Source organism: Eptesicus fuscus, chromosome 5 (assembly GCF_027574615.1).
Source record: "Eptesicus fuscus isolate TK198812 chromosome 5, DD_ASM_mEF_20220401, whole genome shotgun sequence".
NCBI lineage: Eukaryota > Metazoa > Chordata > Mammalia > Chiroptera > Vespertilionidae > Eptesicus > Eptesicus fuscus.
In genome coordinates, this window is record NC_072477.1 from 62,872,598 (window position 1) to 62,885,056 (window position 12,459).

At 43.1% G+C, this 12,459-nt stretch overlaps 1 protein-coding gene and 1 non-coding gene across 2 annotated transcripts in view; one reads left to right on the top strand and one right to left on the bottom strand.

Annotated features, from left to right (window-relative positions):
* Positions 1 to 12,459, top strand: part of SPG11 (SPG11 vesicle trafficking associated, spatacsin) — a 104,613-nt gene that overhangs the window by 69,158 nt on the left and 22,996 nt on the right. The window contains exons 30-35 of the mRNA XM_054716281.1: positions 715 to 1,468; positions 6,347 to 6,486; positions 7,351 to 7,549; positions 7,943 to 8,080; positions 10,558 to 10,691; positions 11,365 to 11,472. Coding sequence (XP_054572256.1) covers positions 715 to 1,468; positions 6,347 to 6,486; positions 7,351 to 7,549; positions 7,943 to 8,080; positions 10,558 to 10,691; positions 11,365 to 11,472 — 1,473 coding nt within the window. The remainder of the gene's footprint in view (positions 1 to 714; positions 1,469 to 6,346; positions 6,487 to 7,350; positions 7,550 to 7,942; positions 8,081 to 10,557; positions 10,692 to 11,364; positions 11,473 to 12,459) is intronic.
* Positions 5,462 to 5,572, bottom strand: LOC114232061 (U6 spliceosomal RNA). The gene has a single exon (XR_003618109.2). It is a non-coding gene; the product is annotated as a U6 spliceosomal RNA (small nuclear RNA).

Here is a 12,459-nt window from a genome sequence, read left to right on the forward strand (position 1 = left end):
TGCTTTATTTTATTTTTTAAAAACTAATTTCATCGCCGAAACCGGTTTGGCTCAGTGGATAGAGCGTCGGCCTGCGGACTCAAGGGTCCCGGGTTCGATTCCGGTCAAGGCATGTACCTTGGTTGCGGGCACATCCCCAGTAGGGGGTGTGCAAGAGGCAGCTGATCGATGTTTCTCTCTCATCGATGTTTCTGGCTCTCTATCTCTCTCTCTTCCTCTCTGTAAAAAATCAATAAAATATATTAAAAAAAAAAACTAATTTCATCAATGATTTCTTCTCTTTTTTTTTAACATATATTTTTATTGATTTTGGAGAGAAAGAGAGAGGGAGAGAGCGATAGAAGCATCAGTGATGAGAGAGAATCATTGATTGGTTGCCTCCTGCACAACCCCAACTGGGGATGGAGCCCAAAACCCGCGGGTGTGCCCTGACCGGAAATTGAACCGTGACCTCCTGGTTCATAGGTCGATGCTCAACCACTGAGCCACGCCGACTGGGCAAGAATGTATGCTTTAAATATAAGGTTAGCTTAGGTGGCTTCTCCTTGAACCCCATTCAATTGGATAAATTTAGAATTGTTTTCCATACCTTAACTTTCCAGATAAAACACCCAGGAACATCTGTAGCCATGCCTCATGTTCTCTGACTTGGTTTTGAAAAGTATGGTATAATTAGGGAATAGTAGCATTTATGATACTTTTTAAATTTCACAGGTAACACAGGAAATGCAGACCTTAAAACACATTGACCAGTGGTCCCTGAAACAAACAAGAATTGACTTCTGGAAAAAATGCCATGAGAATTTTAAGAAAAATTTCATTTCAAGCAAAGCAGCTTCTTCCTTTTTCTCAGCCCAGGCCCTTGTGGCGTGTGAGTACCCTACTGAGGAGGGACAGAGCAGCACCGAGGAGTGCCATCTGCTGCTCACCCTGGCAGGGCATTGGCTTGCTCAGGACGACCTGGTCCCTGTGGAGAAGCTGGAGGAGCTGGAGAAGCAGATCTGGCTCTGCCGCATCACCCAGCACACCCTCAGAGGAAACCAGGAGGAAATAGAGCCCAGATTTTCTCAGCAGATCTCAACTAGTGGTGAACTTTCCTTTGACAGCTTAGCCAGTGAGTTTTCATTTTCCAAGTTGGCTGCTCTGAACACATCAAAATATTTAGAACTTAATGGCCTTCCATCCAAAGAGACGTGTGAGAACAGACTAGATTGGAAGGAGCAGGAGTCACTACACTTTTTGATTGGGCGCCTATTGGATGATGGCTGTGTGCATGAAGCGAGTCGAGTATGCCGGTACTTTCACTTCTACAACCAAGATGTTGCCTTGGTACTGCACTGCAGAGCACTGGCTTCAGGGGAAGCCAGCGAGGATGACCTACATCCAGAGATCCATGCTCTCCTACAAAGTGCTGAGCTGCTGGAGGAAGAAAAAGAACCTCGCATTCCTCTAAGGAAAGTCTCAAGCAGTAAGTAAAGGAGATCAAACTGCCCTCAGTCCCACCCAGTGTGTTGGCTCTCTTTCCAGGAAGAAAGGGGTCTCTTGAGATAATATTTACACTGTTAAAAGGATAGCAACTCTTTTCTAGGTAATCCATAAACTAGTTAATTAACTAGTTGATGAAGTAGAAACACTTATGTCTTTTAACTAGCTGTGTATCAAAATTAGAGGGACTCCATCTGACTTGTAATTAGTTCATTGAAATTTATTCTATACAATTACCATGTTTCCAGTTATACATTGATAGTGTATAGAAATATGGTTGACTTTTATGTTAACCTTATATCCTGTGACCTTGCTAAACTTGCTTACTTTAGGGGTTTATTTGGATTCCTTGGGATTTTCTAAGAGATAATCATATCATGAAATAGAGACCATTTTATTTCTTCCTTTCCAATCTGTATGCCTTTTGTTTCTTTTTCTTGCTTTATTTTACTGGCTAGGACTTCCAGTATGATGTTGGATAGAAATGGTCAGAGTGGATATTCTTGTCTTATTACTGATCTTAGGGAAAAAGCATTCAGTCTTTCATCATTAAGTATGAAAGTAGCTGTAGGTGTTTTTGAAGATGTGCTTTGTTATGTTGAATATGTTTCCTTCTAATCCTAGTTTGCTGAGAGTTTTGAATCAGTGCTGAATTTTGTCATGTTTGTTCTGCATCAATTGATATGATCACGTGTATTTTCTTCTTTAGACTATTAATATGGTGGATTACATGAATTGATTTTTTTTTTTCATATTGAACCAGCTTTGCATTCCCAGGATAAACCCCACTTGGTCATGGTGCATTATTTTTTTTGATATATATTAATGGAATCAGTTTGCTATTTGGGAATTTTTGTATTTATGTTTATGAGCAATATTAATCTGTACCTTTTCTTACTATTTCATTTTTGTATCAGGGTAATGCTGGTTTCATGAGTTGGGAAGTTCCTCCTCCTCCTCTTCTATTTTTTGGAAAACATTGTGTAGAATTGGTGTTATTTCTTCTTTAAATGTTCAATCGAATTTACCATTTTATAGTCTGTACCTGAAAATTTCCGTTTTGAAAGATTTTTAATTATGAACATCTTTTTTTTAATTTAGTCTTCCATTTTAGTTATTGTAACTTTATATTTTTGCATAGTCTTTTAAATTGTTTGCTTTAGGGATTACATTATACATTATTAACGTTCCAGTCTACTTAAAGTCAGTATTTTTTATTAGATATATGGGGCAACATTGGTTAATAGGATCATATAGGTTTCAAGTGTACATTTCTATGATATATCATCTATATATTGTATTGTGTACAAACAACCCAAAGTCAAATCATCTTCCTTCACCATATATTTGGCTAAAGTCAGTATTTTACCACTTCAACTGGAATGCAGAAACTTTACCACATGTAGATCACTTTATTTCTCTCCCTTTACATCCTAGTTGTTTTATTATATCTACACTAGAGGCCCAGTGCACGAAATTGGTGCATAGGTAGGGTCTCTAGGCCTGGCAGGTGATCAGGGCCAATCTGTGGGGTGACCAGTGGGGCGATTGGGGAGCCCCCACTGGCACCCGCCTTGGCTGGCCTGGGGCCTGCAGGCTGGGGGCAGCTCCTGCATTGAGCGTCTGCCCCCTGGTGGTCAGTGCACGTCATAGTGACCGGTTGTTCTGCCGTTTGATTGATTTGCATATTAGGCTTTTATTATATAAGATACATTGGAAACCCATCAAACAATGCTATAAATTTTGCTTTCAACTAAAAAAATATATTTTAAAAACTCAAGGATAAAATAATTTATTATATTTACTAAGATATTTACAACTTTTGTTGCTCTTCCCTCATTCCTTGATGTTTCAAGTTTCCTTCTGATTTTTTTTTCTTCTCTTTAAAGGACTTCTCTTGGTAATTCTTTTAGAGTTGTCTGTTAGTGACAGATTCTCTTTTATTTTCTTCATTAGTTTTTCTTCATATAAGAACTAGAGGCCCGGTGCACGAAATTCTTGCACTGGGGCGGGTGTCCCTCAGCCCAGCCTGCGCCCTCTTGCAGTCTGGGAGCCCTCAGGGGATGTCTGACTGACAGCTCACCAGGTAGGGGAAGTTTTCTGTCATTATTTCTTCAAATAGGTTTTAAATATCTTGCTCTCTCTCTTCTTCTGGCACCCCCATAATTCTGATGTTGGTACGCTTGAAGTTGTCCCAGAGGCTCCTTGCACTATCTTCATATTTTTGGATTATTTTTTCTTTTTGCTTTTCCTGTTTGGGTGTTTTTTGCTTCTTTGTATTTCAAATCTTTGACTTGATTCTTGGGATCCTCTAGTCTGCTGTTGGATCTCTGTATATTATTCTTTATTTCAGTCAGTGTATGCTTAATTTCTAATTGGTCCTCTTTCATATCCTTGAGGGTCTCACTATATTTCTCGGAGGTTTCTAGAAGATTCTTGACTAACCTTATAACTGTGGTTTTGAACTCTATATCCAATAGTTTGCTTTCCTCCATTTCTTTCATTTGTGACCTGTTTCTTTGTCTCCGCATTTTGGTTGTTTCCCTGTGTTGATAGAGTGGCTTTGTGTGCTAGGTGTCCTATAGGGCCCAGTGGCTCAGCCTCCCCAATTAGCTGAGATGGAAACTCTTGGTGCACCCCTTTGTGAGCTGTGTGCACAGTCTTGTTGTAGTTAAGCCTTGATTGCTATTGGTATCACTGGGAGGAATTGACCTCTAGGCCAATAGGCTGTGAGGACCAGTTGTGTCTACAATGGGAGAACTTCTGTGCTGGAGACACCCTTATGGGGCAGGACTTGCTTCAGTGGGGCTTTGGCGCTCACTGAGTCTGCCCCCTGAGTGTGTCTCTTATGGATGTGAAGTTATAATCTGGATGGTCTCACTGTGACCACTGGGTACACTGGCTCTTGGATCTCCAAGGAGATGCAAAGTCAGCCTCTGCCTGAGGCCACCCAGTAGGAGCTACAAAGAGATCTGCAGATTCCTCCTCTTTATTTGGGGTTTGGAGATGCCCAGATGAGGCCCAGCTGTGAAGCAGTGCAAGCTGCTGTTCAGCCTTGGGCCTTCTTTTGGAGGCTCTGGGGCTCTCTGACCCAGCTGCAGTTGGTTCGGTTTTAGATTGCAAAAGGCCAGTCCATTCATATGCAAAAGCCTCTGTGCACAGCTTGGGTGGGGTTGTAAATTGGGTGGGGTGGAGTCTCAGGGAATTACCAGGGTGGAGCAAACAGCAATGGCTGCCCGTCAGCCCTGCCCCGAAGAGGTCCCCGGGTCTCTGTGTCCCACAGCACCAGCACTATGCAGGAACAATGATCACTGCAGGCACCTCTGAGAGAAAACTGCCCTCGAGTTCCACCCGATGCCAGACAGTCCAGTTTCCGTTTGAGTCTGGGTCCCCAGAGTCTCACCCAGAACTGGAGTTCGGAGCAGTCGGGAGCTTGTATCTCCCTCCCGATTGAAAAAGACAACAGTGTACTCAGTTGCCAGCACCTTTCGCATGCACCTCTGTACCTCCACACTTCCACACTTCCTACCGGACTCAATGCGCTTTTCTCTTTCCTTCTAGTTGTATAATTTCCACTCAGCCAGCCTTCCTGTGGTTCTGGATGATATTTGTTTTGTCCTTTAGTTGTAGTTTTGATGTGGTTGTGCACAACAGCAAGTTCAGGTGTTTTCCTATGCTGCCATCTTGGTTGTGTCCTAAATTGTATTTTTTAGTGCATAATATCTTAAATGCAAAAGTATTACATGTTTAGTGTAGCAAATAACACAATACATAAATGCATAAAGTGAAATCATTTACCCATTCAACACCACCCCCACCAAATTTCCTAAAATAACGTATTTTACTTGCTTGGCATGCATTTTTTTCTACTTGTGGGCTTGTGTATGCCAGTGTGTGGGCACACACACACAATTTCTTTCTTACAAAAATGAAATTACATTGTTCTACATTTTTTTCTTTCAGTGCATATAGATTTATTGATCTCATTCTTTTTTTTTTTTTTTCATGGCATCCTTGCACAGGGACCATGCTAATAATCTTCTCTGTATTGTTCCAGTTTCAGTATATGTGCTGCCAAAGTGAGGACAGCCTCATTCTTTTAAATGGCCCCAGAGTATTCTATACAGATGTACTACTATTTAACAGTGCTTTATTGATACAGTTTTAAATTTTTCAATTTTGTTTTTGCTATTAGAAATAGCGTTATATAAATAATCTACTCTTTTCCCTAATAGAAATACTTGATCAAATTAAGAAAGCTTTCTTCTATTTCAGACTAAGAGAATTTGTTTGTTTTTAATCAGGAGTGGATTTTAATTTTACTATTATCTTAAGGTATCTATCCAGATGATCCTGTTTTGTGTGATTTGCATTTTAAGAAAGACCCTGATTAGTATGTGGAAGATTGACCTGGGGAAGAGGGGCAGCTGGCAGCAGGGACCAGTGACAGCCTGTTAGATGCCGGGTGATGAAGGCTGGAACTAAGGTGGTGATGGAGAGGTGTTTTGGAGATACAGTCAGCTAGACCTGGTGACTTATTTGATAAGGGAAATTAGGAGGAGAGGGGGTAGAGGAGAGTCTGTCAGTCAGTTTTGGTGATCATCTCTAGAGTGCTCGTTAGGTGGCTTTGAGTCTTTTGTAGCCTATGAGGCCTTTGAAGTATTTCAGCCTGGGATTTCCTGGAAGAAGGCAATGAAAGAAGTTTAAGTGGACCCAGACCCAGGGGGACTGATTGGGGTACAGTGCAGTAAGTTGTGGGCAGAGAGGCAGAGCCATAGTGGGCTGAGGAGAGGCCTTAACTTACCAGCTTAATCACCACCACCACCACCCCACCCACCACCTCCAATCTGTTTGCTTCTAGCTTCAAGTTTGGAGAGTCAGTCGTTTGTGATGCTGCCCCCCAGTGATGAAATGGTGACTAATCTGGAAACGCTGACACACAAATGCCTCCATGGGAAGAACTACTGCCGTCGGGTCCTCTGTCTGTATGAACTTTCCAAGGTAGTGCCAAAGGGGGGCCTCCAGAGGAACCTCCCTCTGAGAGGAGGGAAGCGGGAAGCTGGGGTAGCTTTTGCACATTGCCAATCAGCCCGTTAGATGATAATCGTGTCCTGGGAGTGGAGCTCTTGTCAGGATACAAATCATTTCTTGGAAATAATGGGGAGGATGCCCACCCAAGTGCCATGGTGGCTTGAGTCCTGGCTGCAGCTTAGCCAACCAGAAGTGAGAGCCAGACGTTTCACTTCTTTAAACCTTAGTTCTTGATCTATAAATGGCTTGACCACGAGGGTCCCTTCTAACCCTAATATCTTAGGTCTTGCTTTAGGAGCTTTCCTGTCAGGGAGAGCCCAAAATAAGTTTTAGAATAAAATAAAATGCAATATGATGACCCTCAAGACAGGAGCGGTGCAGCCAGGAACTGTTTGTGGCTTTGTGCTGACTGAAGGAGAGAAACAGTAGACACTAAGTGCAGTGGGAAGAGCACGAGAGACGAAGTGGAGCAGTGATGCCATTTGCCTTGGATAAGGTTCAGAGACTTCTTCGGAAATTGAGGGTCATACAGCGGTTGTGGAACAACACGGAAGGGGCTCTTGCCTTTTATTCAACTTTCTCACGTTGTAGAACATTTGAAAAACTCAATGTTCAATACAAGATAAGGTACCTGATGCTTTTTGAAGACAACACTTTCTCTTCCTCGGATCCAGCTCATTGGTGAAATGATGGAAAGAACTAGAATACAGTGCTTGCTTCTTTTAAGGTTCCTGCTCATGGCAAGCAATTCAGCCTGTTCACATCAGAATTCAGAAGGGGCTAGCTTTTTCCTGGCTCCTAACAGTAGCTTTGACTGACATGTCTTCTTCTCAGGAGTTGGGCTGTTCCTACACAGATGTTGCTGCCCAGGATGGTGAGGCCGTACTCCGAGCAATCTTGGCCTCTCCACAGTCTGACCGATGCAAGCGAGCCCAAGCCTTCATCAGCACTCAGGGCCTGGAGCCAGACAGGGTGGCGGACCTTGTGGCCGAAGAGGTGACCCGGGAGCTACTGTCCCCATCAGAGGGAGCAGGTACCCTGCCCTTCAGGCTTCCTCAACCTTTCAGACAACTTTCACAAGTCCCTAGTGTTAAGGATTTGGATGTTATGCTCATATGTCCTGCATGTTGCCCTCTCAAGTTGCCAGGTTGCACTCATAAGAGGAGAATGCATTGCGTTTATTTTGTTATAATTGCTTTTTGTTCATTTATTGTTTTACAATTATGCTTAGAGTAGCTGTGCCTTTCTCTGAGCTGATGAACTCCTGCTGTTGTGTCAGCTGACCACCAGGCCAAGAGCAGAGCTGCACTGGGAACTCCTTCAGCATTATTTCCTGGTGCCCAGGCCAGGGCAGCATGGGGCTCTTGTCTTTCTCTCCACTCTCTCAAGGTAAAACCAGTGCCTTTCTCCACGTCTTTCTGTACAGGACAGAAGCAGCTGGTCACCCCGGCAGAAGAAAGCCAGGCATTTCTTCAGCTAACCACCTTGTGTCAAGACCGCACCTTGGTAGGCATGAAGTTGTTGGAAAAGATTTCCTCCATTCCCCATGGGGAATTGTCCTGCAGTAAGTTCTTGGCCATTTTCTCACATGTTTTGGGCCCAAACAGGTCTTCAAGAAGTCTTTCAGAGCTAGTCTTTCCAAAACTCAACTTGGATCCTTCCTGCTCTCAATCCCTACTCCTCCAGAATAGTTTATAAGTTCTTGGTAGAAAGCCATAAGTTCATTAAAGAAAGTTTAGAGAATATGTATGGAAAAGCAGACCCAAATTTAAAATCACACAAAAAGGTAACCTTTTAACATTTGGCATATTTATCTTATTTCACTCTTAAATTACCTTATAAAGTGGATATTATTGTCACCACTTTAGAAGGAGACTGAAGCTTAGTGAAGTTGATTAACTATTAAGTGGCAGAACTGGTATTTGAACCCAGTCTGTGTGATTTAAAAGCTCACTCACTTTCCACAATGTCTGGTTCATTACAGGCATTCAGAAGTATGTGTCCTTCTGATCTTTTTCTATGCAAATCAATAGGTTTTTATTTTTCAAAAATAACATTGTTTTGCATATTGTTTATAATTAATGAATATGCTGTCATTAACATCTTTCCATGACATTGAATATTCTCCTATATCATTTTTTAAAAACACTGATTTTTTTAAAAATTTAATTTTTGTTGTGAATCCTCTTCTGAGGATATCCTATGTCATATTTAATGGTTACACAGTATTTCTCTTATATGTAATTAAAAATTGTAGACCCTGCCCCAACTGGTGTGGCTCAGTGGTTGAAGATTGACCTATGAACCAGGAGGTCACGGTTTGATTTCTGGTCAGGGCACATGCCCGGGTTATGGGCTTGATCTCCAGTAGGGGTATGCAGGAGGCAGCCAATCAACATTTGTCTCTCATTGATGTTTCTATCTTTCGTTCCCTCTCCCTTCCTCTCTCTAAAATCAATTTTTTAAAATATATTTTATTTTTTTACAGAGAGGAATGGAGAGGGGTAGAGAGTTAGAAACATCGATGAAAGAGAAACATCAATCAGCTGCCTCCTGCACGCTCCCTACTGGGTATGTGCCATAACCAAGGTACATGCCCTTGACCGGAATCGAACCTGGGACCCTTCAATCTGCAGGCTGATGCTCTGTCCACTGAGCCAACTGGTTAGGGCTAAAATCTTTTTTTTTAAATTATAGACCCTATTGTGGGACCTTTATATTATTTCCAATTTTCTGCTGTTTTAATACACTGGCAAACATCTTTATAGGCAAATCTATGTGCACACCTATGATTATTTCCCTAAGATGAACTCTGATTCAAAAGTATGCTGTCATTAACATCTTTCCATGACATTTTTAAAGTTTATATATATATTGCCAACTTTTACTCCAGAAAAAAAGTTCACTTCTTACTCCCACTTAAGCAGAGGTAAAAGTAGTATTTCCTGGAACCCATTTCACTTTGCAAATTTAATAGACCCAAAAAGGGCATTTTAATGATGTTTAGTGAACAAATAAATAGAAAATTTTAAAGGTTGAAGAATTTTACTTTAAAAATAGCTTTCTATATCTCTTCCCAGTCCAGTTCAACTGTATTTACAGAGTACCAGCTGTGTGCTAAGTACTCTAAAAACCAGGGATGTGGTGAACATAAAGCAGCAGTCCCTGGATCCCAGACTGGGGGTGTGACACAGTAAGAGCCAGACTGATGGGGTCAAGAAATGTTTTTGGAGGAAATGTCCAAACCAAGGCCTAAGGATTAGTAGTCAAGACTGCTCAGTAGTCAGGTTTGGGGAGTGTTCCACAGGTACCAAAGCCCAAAAAGCACAGCATGTATTAAGGCTGGGAACCCTGTTTCTGTCTTCAACATTGCAAACATTTTTCCCATTTGGCCTTTTCATTAACTTACAATGATTATGTGTAATAGTTTGGAATTTGTATGTAGTCAAATCTTTCGTTAATCTAGAAAGCCATCAGAAGTGCAGAATATTGTCCTGGCCAGTGTGGCTCAGTTGGTTGGAGTGTCACCCCGTGCACCAAAAGTGGAGGGTTTGATGCCCAGTCAGAGCACATACCCAGGTTGCAGATTCGACCCCTGCTCAGCACGCATGCGGGAGGCAGCCAATCGGTGTTTCCCTCTCTCTTCTCTCAGAGGAAGTGCAGAACATCACGTGGCTCTTGATTAGGCCCCAGGACTATTCACTGAGATAGAGACTGCCCTTGGGTTTGGGTTCATGTTGGCATGAACTCCATCAGTTTGTCTCCAGAGAGTCTCTCCATCATTAGAAGTCAAGGATTCCTTGTTCTCATGTGCCTGGGCCTCAAAAGGTCACTGTGCAGTCATTACATGACTGTCTTTGGGGAGAGATTGTACTGTCACCGAGAATTTAGACATGGCGGGGGCGGGGGGGGCTGCCCCAGAGCTGCAGCTGGTGCGGCCAGGGATCTCAGAGGACTGGTGAAGAGCCTTCTCCAGGCTGTGTGTAGACAGTGGGTGGCCAGGGTTCACAATCTTATCTGACCAGTACCCCACCTAACCAGCCACAGAGCTGCTGATTCTGGCCCATCACTGCTTCACGCTGACATGCCACATGGAGGGCATCATCCGAGTTCTGCAGGCTGCTCGGCTGCTCACAGACAACCACTTGGCCCCCAACGAGGAGTATGGGCTGGTGGTAAGTAAACCCCTCATCCCCACCTTCCATCCTAGGGAAACCTTTGAGAGAGCAGATAGGCTGAGGGCCAGTCCAAGGCTGATTCTTACGGAGTTTGCTCATCAGGATACCACTACCTACTTGGTAGTCAGCTGGCCAGCCTTCTGCTCCAGGTTCTAAGTTCTGTCAGAATCAGATTGTTCCAAAAGAGAAATCGAGAGGATCCCTACTATGTTACCAGGTGTCATCCCCCTTGCCAGAGGCTAAGACAACTGTGTTTTCTCCCAAAACAAGGCTTAGACATACCTCTTACCTCTGAATTGAAATAAGCTAACACAAGCCTCCTCTACTGCCCCAAATACTCTAGGCTTGAAACTGACCCAATTGGCTGTACAAGCCACTGGGCACTGAAGTAAGGAGTGGTGAGAAGGGTAAGGATGCGTGCCCAGGAGGGTGGCCCTTCAGCATTATCAAGTGACAACAGGAGAGAGCAGCAGGTGGTGTGACTAGCATTTCTGAATCCCCCAGAAGCGGCCCTTGGTTGGGTACAGGGAGAGGGAGCTAAGCAAGGCAGCCTGGCCATTGGCCCTTCTACCCCTGGAGCTTGGCATCTGCAAGCAACCTTGATGAGGGTACTGGTCTGGCTCAAAGAATTCCAAATGATGCTGATGGAAGCTGCCTTCTCCCTTTTCAGGTGCGTCTCCTCACTGGCATTGGAAGGTACAATGAGATGACATATATATTTGAATTGCTGCATAAAAAGCACTACTTCGAAGTGCTGATGAGGAAGAAGTTGGATCCGGTAGGTGTATGGTATTTTGAGCTCCAGGATGACATGTACTAGGAGTCTTAGATTTTCTAAGAAATAACTCCAATCAAAGTAGACCCCTGGGATATGCAGGGAGGGAATTAAGGGCCTCCCTAGGATTTATACTGCAACCAGTAGTGTAAGGTTACAGATTTCAGACCGGATAGTGAATGTGGTAACAGATGCTAAATAGTGAAGAAAATGTTTGTGCATATTCACCTCAGCTATCACCTGCCTCTACTATCTAGTGTCTGCTCTGACAGGGGCCATGCAGAAGTGGACTGACCAGCTCAGAAGGCCATGTCTGAGGGCTAATTTTATAGTGGAGTTCTCAGGGGACCATGGAAGAGTGTGTTGCTGAGAGCTATTAGGAAGTGAATGCCAAGGCCTGGGCCTGGAAAGCTGTGGAGCTATTTACGATGACCAGAAAGGAGGCTTGGAAGCAAAGGCCAGATTTGCCAGGCCTTTGGACTCTGGGCGCTTGTCTGTCCTCAGCATGCTTATGTGACGCCCAGCATGTCACTCACAGAGCATGTTTTCAAGTCACTTATTTGGCTGATTCATTGCTTCAGCCCAATTTCACCTCTGAGGATTTAAAAACCACAATATGCTTTTGGCTTCTGGAAACGGGATGAGCCAAGCAGGATTAAGAGACAAAGCAGAAAAATTCTCCTCAGTGCTGAGTTTCAGGACAGACCAGCTAGTCATCAGAAGACAAGTCCTGAACACCTTTAGGATCCCCCAAAGGGTATTTAAATTGTTTTTGAGGCATTTTTGTTTCTACATTTAAATATTCTTTTAATAACTTTCTTATTACAAAAGTAATGCATATTCAAAGTTAAGACACTTGGAAAACAGAACACAGAAAAAAGCCCTCTGTGTCGACCATCTGGAGATAGCCACTGCTAACATTTTGGTATAGGCCCTTCCTTTGCATATATACTCACAAACATATATACATACACGCTTCATTTTAATAAA